The sequence below is a fragment of the Vitis riparia genome, chromosome 6 (assembly GCF_004353265.1).
Source record: "Vitis riparia cultivar Riparia Gloire de Montpellier isolate 1030 chromosome 6, EGFV_Vit.rip_1.0, whole genome shotgun sequence".
NCBI classification, from domain to species: Eukaryota; Viridiplantae; Streptophyta; class Magnoliopsida; order Vitales; family Vitaceae; genus Vitis; species Vitis riparia.
This window is the reverse complement of record NC_048436.1, coordinates 158909-176963: the sequence shown is the minus strand read 5'-3', so window position 1 is coordinate 176963 and position 18055 is coordinate 158909. Positions and strand designations below refer to the sequence as shown.

The 18055-nt window shown below is 36.2% G+C and overlaps 2 protein-coding genes across 2 annotated transcripts; one reads left to right on the top strand and one right to left on the bottom strand.

The window, feature by feature from the left end:
* LOC117915597 (probable aspartyl protease At4g16563) lies at nt 1-1986 on the top strand. The gene has a single exon (XM_034831194.1). It carries the CDS (start codon nt 51-53, stop codon nt 1452-1454), a length of 1404 nt encoding a protein of 467 aa, XP_034687085.1. The 5' UTR covers nt 1-50; the 3' UTR covers nt 1455-1986.
* A 1123-nt stretch (nt 1987-3109) lies between these two features.
* Nucleotides 3110-9737, bottom strand: LOC117916249 (5'-3' exoribonuclease 3-like). The gene is made up of 24 exons (XM_034832196.1): nt 9564-9737; nt 9253-9358; nt 9044-9120; nt 8738-8929; nt 8522-8641; nt 8339-8401; nt 8070-8153; nt 7698-7871; nt 7519-7596; nt 7268-7423; nt 6980-7129; nt 6521-6619; nt 6335-6430; nt 6152-6222; nt 5929-6057; nt 5748-5824; nt 5622-5662; nt 5416-5490; nt 5192-5328; nt 4810-4905; nt 4645-4720; nt 4434-4504; nt 4164-4331; nt 3110-3287 (listed from the first exon to the last, which is right to left on the bottom strand). The coding sequence occupies exons 1-24, from the start codon at nt 9735-9737 to the stop codon at nt 3110-3112; spliced, it is 2688 nt and encodes an 895-aa protein (XP_034688087.1).
* Nucleotides 9738-18055: the final 8318 nt, after the last annotated feature.

The following is an 18055-nucleotide window of genomic DNA, read 5'->3' as shown; positions in this document are numbered from 1 at the left end:
TAAAACAGCTACTCTGCACAAACATTTCTCCACTCACCCCTCACCCAACAATGCCTCCTCCCCTCTCTTCTCCTGTTCCTTCTCCTTCTCTCCCCTGCTTTCTCTCCCTTCTTTCTCTCTTCTTCTCCCTCGTTTCCTCCTCTCCAAACTCCCCCATCACTCTCCTTCTCTCTGCTTCCAATCCATCCCCACCTCCTGATCCCTATCGGAACCTCCGACACCTGGTCTCCGCCTCCTTAATCAGGGCTCGCCACCTCAAGAACCCCAAAACCACACCCACCTCCACAACCCCACTCTTCACTCACAGCTATGGTGCATACTCCATTCCTCTCTCCTTCGGTACTCCACCTCAGACCCTTCCACTTATCATGGACACTGGAAGTGATCTCGTCTGGTTCCCTTGTACCCATCGCTATGTCTGCAGGAACTGTTCTTTCTCTACCTCAAATCCTTCTTCCAATATTTTTATCCCCAAGTCCTCCTCTTCTTCCAAGGTTTTGGGTTGCGTGAACCCCAAATGTGGGTGGATTCATGGTTCCAAAGTACAGTCCAGGTGCAGAGACTGTGAGCCCACTTCTCCAAATTGCACTCAGATCTGTCCGCCCTATCTGATTTTCTACGGTTCTGGGATCACAGGTGGGATCATGCTCTCTGAGACATTGGATTTGCCTGGGAAAGGCGTTCCCGATTTCATCGTCGGATGCTCTGTCCTCTCCACCAGTCAACCCGCCGGAATCTCTGGCTTCGGCCGTGGTCCGCCGTCGCTGCCTAGTCAACTCGGCTTGAAGAAGTTCTCCTACTGTCTTCTCTCTCGCCGTTACGACGATACAACTGAGAGCAGCTCGCTCGTGTTGGACGGCGAATCGGATTCTGGAGAGAAAACCGCCGGACTCAGCTACACGCCGTTCGGCCAGAACCCGAAAGTCGCTGGTAAACACGCGTTCTCGGTTTACTACTACTTGGGTCTCCGGCACATCACTGTTGGAGGAAAGCATGTGAAAATTCCGTACAAGTACCTAATCCCAGGAGCGGACGGCGACGGTGGCACAATCATCGACTCCGGCACGACGTTCACGTATATGAAGGGTGAGATCTTCGAGCTCGTAGCCGCCGAGTTCGAAAAGCAAGTGCAGAGCAAGAGAGCTACTGAAGTCGAGGGCATCACCGGTTTGCGACCGTGTTTCAACATTTCCGGACTCAATACTCCGTCCTTCCCGGAGTTGACATTGAAATTCAGGGGCGGAGCAGAGATGGAGTTGCCATTAGCGAACTACGTCGCCTTCCTCGGAGGTGATGACGTGGTGTGTTTGACCATAGTGACTGACGGTGTAGCCGGAAAAGAATTTTCCGGTGGGCCCGCTATCATTTTGGGGAATTTTCAGCAGCAGAACTTCTACGTGGAGTATGATCTGAGGAATGAGAGGCTAGGGTTCCGGCAACAGTCATGCAAGTGAAGGATACCACCGGCGCCGTTGGTACCGTCCGAACGTCCGGATTCTTGCCTGCATTTTAGGATTGTACTTGGCATAAAATGGTTGAATTTCGAATAGGTACAATCCAGAAAAGCAGGGTAGAGGCGAATGGTAAGAAGAGTAAGACAGTAGTTGATGACAACTGGGATGGTCGGTGTGGGTCTCACTCCCCATTCTGCATATTAAATTTTTATTTGGAATAATCTCTCAACAACCAAGGGGGCTGAGGGACTTAATTTAATATAAGACTCCAATACTGTACTAATACTTATAAGTGATAATTGAAATATCCAGTTTGTGTTGGTGGGAGGGTGACCCAAGTGACAGATGAGTCCCCACGAGCCTTGGCCGGATTGGGAGTGTAACATGTGTTTAATTGTTTCTTTTTATGATTCAACTCAATCACTCTCTGGATTGGAAAGCACTTTTGACAAAGTGAACCTTCCCACATTTCTGCTGGAGTTTATACAAAAGTTACGAACCTTCAATGAGAGTGGTAATTAAAGTTTCTTAATGATGGTGTATACTAGTTGCGTTGGTCTTTATCGTCCACTAGGGGTGAGATAAGCTCTCCCACAGGAGCATGTAGGAATTTTTTTTATTTTATTTAAAGACCGTTTGGATGGACTTTGAAGATAAGAAAAAACAAAAAAAAAACTCCTTTTTAAGCATAATTTGACCTTTTGTATTTGCTTGGTTAATTTATTAAAAGAAACTTATCTGCCAGGAAAAAATAAAATAAAAAAAACATGAAAGGTATCCAAAACACATTAATCTCTATCAAATTATTAATATAGATCATTGGTGAGGCTTTTAGATGAAATGACATGGCCATAAAACCGAGACATTGCTCTTATTGGAGTTGTATTTGCCGCACCCTACCCAGTCCTTGAAACATATTTGTACAAGAAATATAGAAGTGGACATACATGGGGCTTCCAGAGAATGATTGAGCAACAAAAAGAGGAATTTATAAGTAGTCACAATCTCCTTTTAAGTAAGTTGCTCTGCTCCCTCTGCCTCCTTAAAAGTGCAGGGGACCCCCAAGCAATGCAACTAAATATATATATATATATTGGCAGATAAGTCAAGAGGCACATGTGATTTGGTGGCAACAATGGAGAGGTGGATATTGGACACATTTGGCCTGTCTCATTGATGACAAGGAGTAATAATTAGGCACCAAGAGATTGGTTACAAATAACTGAATACTGCTCGTCTTTCTGAGAAATTCTCACTCAAATCTCAGTAATCAACTCATTTTTCTCTTCTTGAAGATCAGAAGATTTTATCATTCATCAAGAAATATCAATCCAATCCCTTCCAATATAAATCTCAACACTAAACATAAAACCTTAAAAGAAGAGAGACATGGGTTGTTGGATCGTCCTTAACTCAGCACCAAGCAATAAATGTGGAGTTGATAAGCTTTTCCGAGTCATGGGATCTTGGTGTAAAAGCAGCAGTTGGTGGGGCTTATGTTCTATGCACCTTTTACACACTGCTGTGTGGCCTCAGTTGCCACCATTTCTATTATCTAATGAATTCATACACTATACTTGTTTTTATGAAGAGGCCATCATATACATAGTATGGTTTGTCTGGTATTTGCATTGACCTTTTTCTTTCTGGTGGGGTTATTGATTAAGGAACTGATAAGACAGAAATGAAGATGGTGCATGTGCAATTCTAAGTGGACGCTTACACACAGAGTAGCATGCTTGTTCCATTCCAAGTTGCTGCATGGGGCCAAACAGTACAGGGGATGGAGCCAAGCAGTAAAGGGCATGAAGCCAAGCAGTAAGGGACTGGAGCCTGTAATTTAAGTTATCTATGGATGTCATCAAGCAGCCTCATATCAAAGTGTGACCACAAAGGAAAAAACAGAGAGGTATGTAGATCTTCCTTTCTAATTGATTTTTAATATTTATGATCCCTGAACATGAGGGGGAACTTTGGCTCACAGCATCTGCATCTCTTTCCTCACAAATTACCCCATTAATCCCATGCCTTGAACCCCTCTCTCTCTTCCTTATCCTTTTATTTCTCTAATCCTTCACCAACAAGTATATAGAGATTTTTAGTTCAATTCATGACCAAGTGTGTCTAAGCAAGTTCCATTTGTCGAGATATCTAAGATAATTCCCATTAGATTCCATACCATTCCACTTTTGCTAGAGCTTAGAAAAAAGATTAAATATAAATTTTTAGGTCCACTTTAGATTTGCTTCATTAGCTTGGGGTATCCTTGAAGTTGCAAACCAACATATAAAAAAAAAAGTTAGATAGAGCTGGAAAAAAAGGAACAAAAATAACTACCACCGGTTAGGGAATGATTTGTCTCTGGCTGGGGGTTTCATTGAAGTAACAGCCGCTGCATATGAAATGTGCCTGCAAGGGGGGTCTGTAACATTTGTTGAGCCTTTCTGCCATCTGTCTGAGCCCTGACCATTACCAGTAGTTGTATGTAAATTATCCTTCCATGTAATATTTGTATGCTCTATTGAACCTCTTTGCCATCTAGTGGAGGCATGATCAAAGGCCATGCTCTTATTATACGTTGAGGGATGTTTGGAAGGACAGAAATTGTTTGTTGACTGGTGGTCTCTTCCATAAGAAGCCAAACCTTGTCTATTCTCTGATATCTTTAAATATCCCACTACTCTATTCATTTGGTTGTGAGTTTCTGACCTGAAATTCCCACTGCATCTCAGGATAAGAGGATTGTGATCTTCCCTTCTATTACTCCAACCTGCCCTTGCAACACTTAATCCACTAGCTGCAGATATGGTAGATGAACCACATGCTTTAGATTTCAGCCTGTTAATTGCTGGTCCAAACCCTTCATGTCCTCGAAATCTGTAATGTTATTCAAAACCCAAACTTGTTTCATAAAAAGGAAAAGAAAGAAAAAAGGGAGGAAGAGGGAGAAGGGGAAAATAAGAGTTGGTATTCGCCTACTTGACAGGGGGTTTGCTACCCTTGTATTCATGCCAAAGTTGTGTCTCCTCTATGTCAGCTTCGGTTATTGTCTGCAACAATTCCTTGGTCTAAGAAATTCATGCTAAATATCACATGGAGCTTTATCCCAAAATATATTATAGACGTTTTGTAAATGAAATTATTTTAGTATTGAATAGAAAAAGGAATTATAATTCTGAAACCGTAATACCTTAAAGGGGAATATTGTCCCCTCAAGTGGACGAGGAATATGTAGACAGCCATTGGGCACTTCATAAAGCATGCTTCTGCAACATGGTGAGGCAAATTGAGATACAACCTCCAAAGGGCAAACATAGGCGCCTAATTTAAGCTCAAGGTCACTCAATAGACTTACATGACATCATCTTCTTGAATGTTTTCCAAATTCTTATCAAGGCAAGTGGAGTTCATCATATTCAAGCCATTATTATCAAAGCAGTTTATTCCCAAACTGAAAATGTGTGAAAACAAAAATTTTGAATGATTAGTTGGTACAACAAATATCATATAAGAAATGTTATCCACTAGAACCGTAATGGCAATGAGACTACCGGAGGTATCAGAGCATATAGCCAGTATTGGTTCATAAGTATTTTAGAGTGTTTAGCAGTGATTCTAAAAAGTGTTTTTATCATTTCTTATACTTGAAAAATAAAAATTTTCAATTTCCTAAAATCACTGCTAAACGGACTCAGTAAACCTTTCAATACAAAACATGTATCACAACAATAACCAACCTGAAATTACTATCAATCTTGGCTGTTTTGTTTGGTTTCCTGCAGGAAACCTGTTCGGTATAAAATGAGCGTAACTTGTCTGAGAATCTCAAGAACAGCTGGTCAAAACTTCTTGCATTCCTAACTGCCTCTTGTTCCTACAAATAATAATAAATTACTAGGTTCATAAGAAATCTATCTCGTAAATAAATAAGACCATAGGTATCGATAAAGAAGTGTTATACCTCAAGTTCCTTCTCTAGCTTCCTAGTCTCGGCTAGAAGTCGTGCTTCATCTATAAAAGGAAGCTTGCAGATACCCTTCAAGGAACAAATGAGTGATTGTGTTGCATATATCACAAAATTTTGAGATACGAGTTAATGACTCAATGTGGGAAATATAGATGTAATTAGTTCTTCAAAAAGAGTGTTATAGAAATGAATTAGCAAACCTGCCATATAAATCGCTTTCCATCTGTGTCAACTTCAAAATCTAAATACAAAAGAATGAAACAAGCTAGTTAGTTTCCCACAAATATAACGGTCAAAGACTATTCATTCTATAAAGCAAGCCTTACTAGTATTATAAAAATCAATGATGTTGGAGTCCTCATCGATCATGAGTGGCTGATAGGCTTTGGGAAGAGCATGGGCACTAAACAAAATCATCTCTAACTAATTTCATTACAATATAACAAATTCTCAGAGAGCTACTGAGAAGAAATGAAGAAATTTAAAAAAAAAAATTAAAGAGCTCACCTGCTAGGAGGAAGAACACCCATGAGTTGATCAAACGGTTTAAATGGTGAACCTTTTTCAAACTTGGCTTTAACTCGAGAAAGACCCTTAAAATCAGATGCAAATGGACCATAATGGTATGGATAGAACCTGTAGTGATGTTTCAATTTTAACCCCCCTTCAGCAGAATAAATAGTAAAACTTTAAGAGTTGTTAAGTCATTCATCTTATTGAAATGTTTTACCAGGTCCAAGATGGAACTCCTGAGAAATAATATTGGAGAACCCATAATAGTCCTTCAGTGTACTTCTGAACCTATAACAACTCGAAAGAAATCAAACATATTAGAAGAGTAGGCCAATCTGATAAAGATGAAATCCTCTGCAACAAAAATTTAAAGCTCATATTTGTAGCATGTAAAACATACTAGTTCCTTCCTTGTGCTTTCAATCCCCTGAGAGGTGTCACAAGAACATTTCTCCTTGTAGTACCTTTCCTTCCACCCCGGATGACCCAATCTAACCTGCAGAAAAGTTTAATAGAGAAAAAAAATAAAATATTAACCATGCATACCTTAAAATGAAGAAAAAATTCATTAGGGAATAACTCATACTCTGTCGATTCCAAGTGAACCACTTCTCCACAGATCTGATTTTGCTCGAATGTTTTCTTTCAACCTCTTCTTCATTTCTTTGGTATAGAATGTTGCTAGCTGCAAATTAGAGAAAGATGATAAATATCTTAAATAATCAAAAAGAGAAATGTGATTACAGTGGCATTAACGAGAATGCAAATCTAGCAACCGAGCAGAGGAGTGCTTAAGAAAGAGCAAAGCAAACTTCTATGTTTATAACAGTTATTGTCAACTTCAAAATATTAACTTTACATACAGAAACCTCTATATTTTCTTTGATCTGTTTTTGTTATCAGTAATTGTTTAATGATATCCTGGAAAATCAATGCATCGATTAAATGCTGAAGAAAGGAGGCTGGTTAGTTCTATTCCAGATATATTGTGGTATCTGTAGTGGGCTAAAAATTGAAACTTCACAAGAAAAGTGGAATGACCTACTTCAGACTTATCAGTAATTAAATATTCTGTCCCACTGGAAGTTCCAAGATTTTCTACTGAAGAAGATGATCTTGCTTTTCCACTGGGAGATGTACAACCCCTGTTTGTTGAACCAATCTCCAAATTGCAACTCTGGTCTTCTTCATTATTCTGGACAGTAATAAAATTATCATCATAGCTTAAATTAGAATACAATTTAGCCTTTTAATGCAGCAGTGGGAAGGACAAGAAGAGTTAGTAATGCATTAAATAAATCCTTTCATAGTAATGATAATCATCAATCAATACCGTAAAAATGTCTGAATTTTCACATAGAAGCCATCTGAGTTTGCTGTCTCGTAGTGCCATTCTTTTCTTAAATATCTTTTCCTCATTGGTACCAACAAGAAGGATGAACTTCTCAACCCGTTTTAGTTTGACAAAACTTCCTTTCTTTTCTTCAATCTGCTTTATTACAAAGTCACTGAAGAGGGCTGAGTTCTTCCTTTACAATTTTACAACTAAGAAGTAAAAAAATGGATGTTAATATTTCTTATTACCCGTTCCATATCAACCATGTAGCCTCCTATATTCTTGAACTCTTTCTTGTACACGGTCATCAATAAATCAATAGCTCCCTACAAGAAAGGAAAGCCCATGATCAGTAAGTTCAAATTTTTTAGCATGCATTCATAGCATCTCTAAATCAATATTGTCTAGGAAAGGCGGAATGAAAAACCTCATGAATTTCCAAGGTAGGCATGTGGGGAAGAAAATCATTTCCTAAAAAAAAGCATAGGAAGATAAAATCATCAACTATGCGCTCGAAATTGATCTCCTTCAATTTCTCTGGAGGATCAGAGATCTTCATGTCCAACTCCAAATATTCTCTCAGGATCCAGACATGGAGAAACTGTAAATGTAAAAGAGAAATGGAAATGAATCAGTGACCATAGAATAGTAGTATTCTGAGTCATATAAGCTATATACATTTCTGAACTCGTGATACCTGGTAAGGCATTTTAATGGAAGATTTACTTTCCAGGTTTTTGATGAAAGAATTAGTTTTGTCAACTGGGAGAACTTGTTTAAACCACCCTCTTGACTTTACCAAACTTGAATTGGCTTTTGGAGGGCTGGTTTTGGTTTCTACTGCCGATTCACAGCTACCTCTCTGCTCCAATGTGAGCACATCCTACAGAGGAACAGTCACAAAAGTCAGTTTAAATTACAGTATCTATTAAATCAGAAACTAAACAACTTAAGGATGTGGGACAAAGTTAGAGAAAATTGAAATAGCTAATCATCTGCCACATTATGAAGGAAGAGATACCCCATACAAAGTAAAAGGGATTAGGCTGTATTGATAAATATGTTTACCTCTCTCAATATTGAAAAATGAACTTCATGTGTTGCCAAAGCTAACATTATCAGATCAGCGTCCTGCACACAAATGTTCATTATTATTCATAAATTATAACTTATAAGAGACAAGAAAAATAATTAAGCTTACGACAATGGATATCAGACATCTTAAATTCCATTACAGAGAAATTCTTATACCAGACCATATAGGCAGTGAAGGGTATTTGGATTATAATCAGGAAGACTGCGCTGTAAGCGTATAAATGACATTATCTTATGCTCCCCTTCCCCCGGGACGTTAGAATCAGAGAGAATTACCTATAACATAGTAATTGTAATGATAGAAATGCCTTAATTAAAAAGACAAAGAACCCGAAAATGAGATAGGGATAGGGATTGAGATAGGTATTAAACCTTTAAATCTTTCCAGCCAGCTTCATGCTTCATTCGTGAACAAATGTATTGTTGAAGTGCCTTTGACACCTCATGCATAAATACAGTTCCTGGGGTGATGATGTTGGGGTCTGAAACTTGAGATTCCTGCTTTGGAACAAGTGGTTTACCTTCCATTTCATATTGCCTTCTCAGCCTCTGCTCCTCAGCTTCCTGCGCAGTACAAAATCACAATAACTCCTATATGTATACCAGAGAAACTAAATGAATTATAAACTGTTGTACACAATTTAAAGAAAAGAAGAAGAAGAAGAAGAAGAACCCCACGGCAATTTCATTGTCTTTTGCCGTTTGAAAACGTCTGCGTCGTTGTTGATTCATTTTAGCGCGTGGTGCAACCCCATCTATAAAAGTTATTTAAGCTTATAAGTAGACATAAAATAAAAGCACTTGGCCCGCTGGTTTTCTCTAGAATTTTGGAAAATAAAATATCAAGTCAAGCTGATGGCAGCCATGCATGAACACAAAAATCTTACCAATGGCCATATATAATAGCTTGCGTGGTCTTACGATGCTGAAAATCCTATCGATGTATTCATACATGTTGTTGAACACTTCTTCAAATGTTGTTGGAGGGAAAATCTGAATCAGTAAAACAATGAAATTAAGAAAAGAGAACTATCCAAAGTTTTGTTTAGAAGAACCATTACAGAAGAAAATGTAATTCTACAAAAGATAACCAGGTCATTTTATATCCACTAAAGCCCAAATAAAGGAGAGAATAATTTGTAAAAGAGCAAACAAAAGTTAGAGGAAAACAATGATTGAAATAAGGGGATGAACAGACTTGATCCTCGGGATGAAAACAAGGGTGGATGATCCCATTCATATCAAGATAGAGGTTATCAAACTCTATGCCATTTGGGTTTGCTGAGCTTGACTCCCTTTCATCTTCTACAGCTCTCACAACGATCTCCGGATACTTGTTCACCAACCATCTGTAAAATGATGGTACACCCATCGCTCTCTCTACCTCCAAGTGGGTTTGTGAAGCTTTTTACAGACTACGGTTATTGTGGAACACGACTCCAAAAGACATATATAGTAGATCATGAAGTTTATGGCAATTCAGGGAACACCAAAGGGTCAACAAAAAAGCTACACAAATTCCAATAAACTTAGCGCATGCAAGAGGCGATTGGAGAGGTTTTTTGGAAGTTGAAACGATCATTGTCGGTTGGCTTTTGGAAGTCCTCTTGGCTTTTCAATAAAAATAAAAATGGTTGGTAGTATTTAATTGTCAACAGCTTATTTTCACGTTTTTTTTTTACTATTGTCGCTGCAATTAAATATGCACAAGGTTTGTTTTTTATTAATATCCCAAAATTATTAAGTTGAAAGGTATTATTAAATGCTTTCGTTTTTATTTTTTTATTTAAAAAAAATGGTAATATAAACTATATATAAATCTATAACTATACTATCCATATTATTAGGGAGGGATCTAGTGCATTGTCTCCCCTAAAATAAAGAGTTACATGTTGCTTCCCTCAAGCCATTTGCTGGCTTCACCACTATATACTCTATATAAAAGAGCAAAGTATTTGATTACTTTTTTTTTTTTTTTTTCTAAAATAGCTTCATCATCTTAATTATATGCATTTGAGTCCTTCCAAACAACTTAAATAATGTTTATCTTTAAGAAAAATTATTACATTTTAATAAGGTAATTTTAATATAAATTTTTTAATATTATTATAAAAAAAAATAGATTATTAAAGTTTTTTTTTTCATTTCTAAATATGCAAACCTATCAAACAACTTAAAATTTTGATTTAGATAATGCTCCTTAAAAAAATTTATCATACTTTAATTAAAAATAATAATATTTTATAACTAATCTACTTATTTAGTAAATTCTTATTTATTTAGTCATATTTATTTAATTATCATAATATATTTATTCCTAATTACTCTTTAAAAAATTATCATAATTTAATTAAAATTATTTGATTCTTGTTGTAAAATAAGGATAAATGTAATGCAAATAAAGTAGTAGAAATAAATTATATATTACTTTGATAATAATATATAATAGGGAAAAAGAAATCATAAAAGAGAATTGAGAAAGTTGAGAGAATGAAAGACAGAGAGAATGAGAGAAAGTAAGAAATTTCTTTTTGATTTTGGGATGCATATTACCGAGGATGGGACTTTTATAGGCTTTCCAAATGACTTCTATTAATATTCTCATTAATGAATTTTAATGAAACTCGTAAATAACATTAATGCTTTTCATTAGTGAGACTCATAAATAATACTTAATTAACATTTATTATAATTAATGTGGTGACATTCATTATTTCAGTTATAACACTCCCCCTTGGATGTCCACCATATTGAATAATATGCCTCATTAAAACCTTGCTAGTAAAAAACCCTATGGGAAAAACCTAGTGAAGGAAAAAAATTACAATATTCTTATAATTCTTTAAATTGCTCTTGGTATATTAGGACTGCCTCGTTAAAAACCTTACTAGTAAAACCCAGTAAGACAAAACCTGGATGAAGGAAAAAAGAGTACAATACACTAACACCTTTTTACAAGCATACTCCCTCTCATGTCGATGTCCTTGAGTTGAAGCATTCCAATCTTGTGTATTAACTTCTTGAACATTGAGGTTGACAATGATTTTATGAATAAATCTGCTAGATTATCACTTGAGCGTATTTGTTACACATCAATTTCACCACTCTTTTGGAGTTCATGTGTATAAAAAGAATTTTGGTGAAACATGTTTAGTTCTATCTCCTTTAATATAACCCCCTGTTATTTGTGCAATACATGCAACATTATCTTCAAATAATATTATCGGGTCACCTTTGATAGAAGAGGGTCCATATGATTCCCGAATATGCTGGATTATAGATCTTAGCCATATATATTTACGACTTGCTTCATGAATTGCCAGTATTTCTAAATGATTTGATAATGTGACCACCATTGTTTGTTTGACAGATCTCCATGAAATAACAGTACCATTGTAATTAAATACATACCCTGTTTGTGACCTACCTTTATGTGGATCTGAAATATATCATGCATTTGCATATCCAAACAATTGTTGCTTTGATTCCTTTGAGTAAAATAGACTCATATCAGTAGTTCTGCGATGAGTATGAAATAAACAACACCGAGTTATGATGCAATGAACAACTCAGGGTTGTAGCGTAATGAATAGGTCAAGGATGTGGGCATTGAATGCCTAAAGGTCAGCTAAAAAGAGAATGCAATATGCAAACTCTAAGTCAAATAACTCAAGGATGTCTAAAAACGATGAACAACTTAAGGCTGTAATGAAATGAACAGCTCAGGGTTATGGATGCAATGAACAGCTCAGGATTGTGGATGCAATGAACAACTTAGGGCTGTGGATTCAATGAACAGGTCAAGGTTGTGGATGCAATGAACAACTCAAGGCTGTGAATGTAATGAACAACTTAGGGTTGTGGATGCAATGAACAACTCAGGGTTGTGAATGTCATGAACAACTCAAGAATAAGGACATTGTACACCTAGAAAGAGAGATTGCGGTCTGTGACTCCAAGTCAAACCACTAAAGGGTGACCAAGATGAGGGTGATCAACTCACTAAAAAGGAGAATCTAAATATCTCAAGGGATGGGGGATGTCCTAGATGAAACTCAAAGGAAAATAGTAGCAATGAAACTAAAAAAAAATGAAAAGATGCCACAACTGAAGCTGAAAATATAATAAACTCATAACTAATGTGCAATGAACAACTTTGGGTTGTGGATGCAATGAACAACACTGAACTGTAATGAAATGAACAACTTTAAGATGTGGGCACTGTACACTTAAAGCAGGAGATTGCGGTTTGCAACTCCAAGTCAAACCACTAAAGGGTGACTAAGATCAGGATGATCAACTCACTAAAAAAGATGATCTAAATACCTCAAGGGAGTGGGAATGCCCTAGATGAAACTCAAAAGAAAAAAACAGTGTTAGGAATTTGAGGCTAATCCAAACTATGGTAATCACCCTAGAGGGGGGGAGGGGGGTAAATAGGGTGATGGTCTCTTTTTCACAAATTTAAACTATGCAAAAATAAGAGACAATTATATGCAAGTATATAATAAACAAAATAAAGACAATTGCATACAATTTAAAAGAGTTAGGGAAAAGAGAGTGCAAACACGAGAGTTTATAGTGGTTCAACACTTCTTTGCCTACGTCCACTCTCCTCAACTTCCTAACCGAGTGAGGGTTCCACTATCTTGAAGCTTCAACCAAGCTTCCAATCCCTTTACAATTGGATTATGGTTCCAATTCACCCTCTTGTACTTTTGGCTCCAAGCACCCTTTACACTTCTTCAAGAGATATCCCTCTCTTGAACAACCTCTCAAGTGATACCCCTCACTTGAGAAAATTCCTCACAAAGATATACAAATAATGATCTCACAAAAATCCTAGTAATAGAACTTTAGGCTCAAAGATACAAGAAAAAACTAGGATTGAATGGTGCACTAAAGATATGCAAGTTATGAAATAATGGTACACTAAAAAACACTATTCCAAAACTCAAATATAATCAAGAATGATTTGGGAAGGTTAAACTTATGAAACAATGAAGATTGAAGCCTTTTTATAGAAGAAAAAAGTCAAACTATCAGTTGAGGGTTCAATCGGTCGAGGTAGGGGTTGACCGGTTGACTAGTCGTTAGCATTTAATGCTTGGAAAGTGACCGTTGGGCCTCAACCGGACCTCAACCGGTTGAGGTTCAACCTTGACCGAGAAGAGAAGACCACTGGAAGAGAGAGAAACTTTTTGGCCTTCCTCAACTGGTCCTCGATCGGACGAGCACAACCGGTCGACCGATTGAACCGGTTGAGCCATTTTTTGGCTCAACACCCAACCTTTTTCAACTTAAAACCTTTTAACACAAGTTTGAAAATCATTTAACACAAGGTTTTAGTTGAAAATATGAAATCATCCAATTCTTAAGATATTTAAAACAATATTACTCTTAGATGATTTTGGTGCATAAATGAAGAATGAAATGCATGAAAGTCCTAGTGCACCAACAACCTTACAAAGAGATCTTATGAAGCTTTGGTCTTGAAAAACTCTTCTCTTTGAGGTGTTCTTCTTCTTCATGATTTCTCCTTGGCTTGATTTGTCTTTGTGATTGCCACTTTGGAAATCGTCTTGCCTAATCACACTTGAAATATGATCATTAGTTCTAAACCTTGTTTTGTTATCATCAAAATCAAGATTAACCAAACCTTGGTTTCACAAATAGCAATGGAACTAAAAAAAAAACTGAAAGGATGCCATAACTAAAACTGAGAAGATAACAAACTCGGAACTAAATGTGCAATGAAGAACTCTGGGCTATGGGTGCAATGAACAACACTAGACTATAATGAAATAAATAACTCTAAGATGTTAGCACTGTACGCTAAAAGAGGAAGATCGCAGCCTACAACTCCAAGTCTAACCACTAAAGGGTGGCTAAAATAAAGAAAAGATCAACTCACTGAAAAGGAGAATCGAAATGACTCAAGGATGGGGGTATACCCCAGATGATGCTCAAAGAAAAAGGATAATTTAGTAAACTAAATGAAGAGGGAACATGCAGTCTACAACCAAGAACATCGAAAACTAAAACAAAATGAACAAATGAATATGATCTGTAGCCAAAAACGACTGAAAGAGACTCAAAATGAAGAAATGACTAGGATAATGAACTCAATGAAAAAGGGTACACACCCAAGATGATAACTCATAAGGATCAACAGACAGATCGAATAGCCATGAAGTCAACAAAAGATCTAATAATCTCAATGAAGAAGAACATGTCCTAGTGTGACAACTCGTAAGGGTTAGAAAACAGATTGAGCAGCTATGAAGTCAAATAGAAGAACTGATAATCTCAATGAAGGGGATATGCCCCAGTGTGATAACCAATAGGGGTCAAAAAACAAATTGAGCAATCATGAAGTCAACAGAAGACTTGATAATCTCGATGAAGAGGGTATGCCCCAATGTCAAATGATGATCAACAAACGGATCGAGCAGCCATGAAGTCAAAAAAAAACAAAAAAAAAAACTGATAATCTTAATGAAAGGGGTATGCCCTAGTGTTGTAACTCATAAGCATTAACAAATGGATCAAGCAACGATGAAGTCAATAGAAGATCTAATCATCTCAATGAAGGGGGTATGCCCCAATGTCAAATAATGAAACATCATCATTCAACTGACTAGCTCAAAATACTCCTCAAGGAACTGTGGTGATCAGAGATGACTTTAATTCAATGCTAATCCACTAAGAAATCAAAATGATAAATTTGTCAATGTCTCAAGGAAAATACTCCAAATCGAATCTCAAAAGGACAACCAAAATGACAAGAGGTCTGATAATCTCAAGAATAGAAATATGTCTCTAATAGAGCCCAAGTGAATCAGATGTGGATATGATAAATAGGTACAGGGAAAGCATTAAAATATGGAACTCAATCCCATCAAACATTGAATTGAGTTTCTATATTCCATTGGGGTCTTGTTTGCACCTATATTTCTTTTCGCTCTGGAATTATATTCAAAATTAGTTACTTTAGTTTGTATAAAAGACCAAAATTTATCTTCATTTTTTAAAAAAATTTAAGATAAAAAATTATTTTTAACTCTCAATTTTTATAAACAGATTTTAAAACCATTAATTTTTTTAATATAATTCTTAATTATTTTTATATCTTATATTTTAAAAATAAAAAACTGTTACAAAACGATAATAAGTGCAATGCAAATAAAAGTAGAGATGAATATATATTACTTTAATGATATATATAATGGGAAGGAAAGAATCAAAGAAAAGAATTGAGAGAGTTGAAAGAATGAAAGAAAGAAAGAGAATAAGAGAAAAAGAATTTCTTCTTGTTCGGGATGACTCTTATATAAAGGGTGGAAAGCCTTTTTATAGATTTTCCTAATGATTTCTATTAATACTCATAATTATGTTGAATTAATGGAAATCATAAATAATGTTTAATTAACAGTTAACATAGTAATGTGGTGGCAATCACCGCTTCATTTATGATAAAAATAAGAATTATATTCGATCAAACTTAATTTTACACACAATATCTACTGCTATTAAATATATATTATTATCATCACTGATTTTATTCAAAATCACAAGATTTACCTTGTGTTAAGAAGCAACACATTACTATTAAATCCATTGATAATTTTATCTAAGAAAGGCAAGTACATGTTTTATGTTGCCAATAGCAAATAAATTTTTAAGATATGTTTGGTTCTTGGATCCAAATGCTTAAAGGAGAATCTCATATTTATTTTTCACTTTTGAAAAATAAAATGCGGATTTCAAATTCTTAGTTAACCAAATATTAAAAAGAAATACTCAAATTTATTACATCCCAAAAATTTAGTTCATTTTCAAAAATAATTTTCATTCCCAAGTCTAAAATGCAAGTAACTAAATCCCTTTAATATTAGTTTAAGGCGGTTGGTTACGTTACGAGGCCTATTATTGGGTTGATCTGAGTCCATATTTGACCTCACTTCTAAGTCCATACACAGATTTGGAGGGCTAACTATTCTATATCATGGCCCACAGAATTCCCACCTCATTGTCCCAAGAGCCCAATAGCCCAATTTCGCAAGCCCATCTTTCAAGCCCGACCCGTTATATAATATATATATATATATATATATATATTCCTCATATATACCAGTCTCTTTGTCCTGCAACCAGATTTCTATTTTCACTTTACTTTCTTTGTTTTGCAACCACATTTTTATTTCCCTACTTTATTAAACCCACTTGTCATCCAAAAAAAACCCATTGTCATGATATATATGAGTTGAAAGAAATAATATTGGGAAAAAGAAAAAGAAAGGACATACTTCTGTAAGAACAATATTTGCAAGCAATATTGCATGTCCTTTGAATGAAGTCTTACCATGAAATATCTGAGATCCAATATGTCATAAGCATGAAGTGGGATCACCATGGACGACTAGAAAGAGTAGGCGTGACTCATAAGCCAACACCAAACCTCAATGATTCATCAATTCCACCACATGGTGAGTTAAAGTAGGTGGAGAGAAGTTGATAATCACCTTCTTTTGGTCTACGAACCCACCTTTTTTGGACATAGTGAAAGACTAAAGAGAAAAACTCTACGGTAGTGATTTTGTCCCACGGGAGACTTCGTTTTTGTCTCTCACCAGACTTAAGTCAGTCATCTCAACAAGAGAAGCTTTAATGATATTTCAATCAAACCCCCCATCAGAAGTTGATGATCACCCTCTTTTGGTTCTACGAATTCCACCTTTTTTTAACATAGTGAAAGACTAAAGAGAAAGACTATGAGATGGTGATCGATTTTATCCCACGGGAGACTTCGTTTTTGTCTCTCACCAGACTTAAGTCGGTCATCTCAACAAGAGAAGTTTTAATGATATTTCAATCAAACCCCCCATCAGAAGTTGATGATCACCCCCTTTTGGTTCTACGAATTCCACCTTTTTTTAACATAGTGAAAGACTAAAGAGAAAGACTCTATGAGATAGTGATTGTTTTCGTCTCTCACCAGAGTTAAGTCGGTCATCTCAACAAGAGAACCTTTAATGATATTTCAATCAGAACCCCACCACCCTATCAGCTACGTGCATACCACCCCAACATAACCACAAACACACAAACTACACATTTCTTCTTTCCTCTTTTTCCTTTTCATCCTTGGGTATTTTTGGAATTTGCAAAGGTCATTTTGGCTTTTTCTTCTTTTAACTCCTAACTCGCATCCAATCAAACAATAAGTTGAGCAGTATTAGCTGGACTTTGAAAACGACTTCCTCAAATGAACATGGCATGAAGATTTTATATTGCAGTTTAATGAATCTAATTATCGATCATTTTTATTTTTTCACAAAAACTGCAGACGGAATTAGCCAAATTCAGAGACGAAGTACTCATGATGACTTTGCATTGGAACACGAATCTTTTGGAAGTCAGGTTTGATGTTTGTGTTAAATGGCATTATGGCACGTGACTCCTTTCATTTTGTGTCCTGTTTTGATGGGACATGATCCAACACTACTGCTTCAAGAGATGGTTTTAAGAATTCTGAGACACTCCCACCAAAGCCCAAGATTCCTAGCCATGAGTTTTGATGATGAGAAAGGGCATTTTTCAAATATGCTAGTCCCAGGTCTAATAATTTTATGCACGCCCCCACCCTCAGAAGAAAAAACAAAAGGAAAAATTCAGAGAACCGTGTCA

Coding starts and splice junctions, on each gene's coding strand:
- LOC117915597 (XM_034831194.1), top strand. CDS start 51: ATGCCTCCTCCCCTCTCTTCTCCTGTTCCTTCTCCTTCTCTCCCCTGC.
- LOC117916249 (XM_034832196.1), bottom strand. CDS start 9,737: ATGGGTGTACCATCATTTTACAGATGGTTGGTGAACAAGTATCCGGAG. Junction 5,491..5,621: donor GAAAGCGATTTATATGGCAG/GTTTGCTAATTC, acceptor TGTTCCTTGAAG/GGTATCTGCAAGCTTCCTTT. Junction 4,505..4,644: donor GGACAATATTCCCCTTTAAG/GTATTACGGTTT, acceptor GAATTGTTGCAG/ACAATAACCGAAGCTGACAT.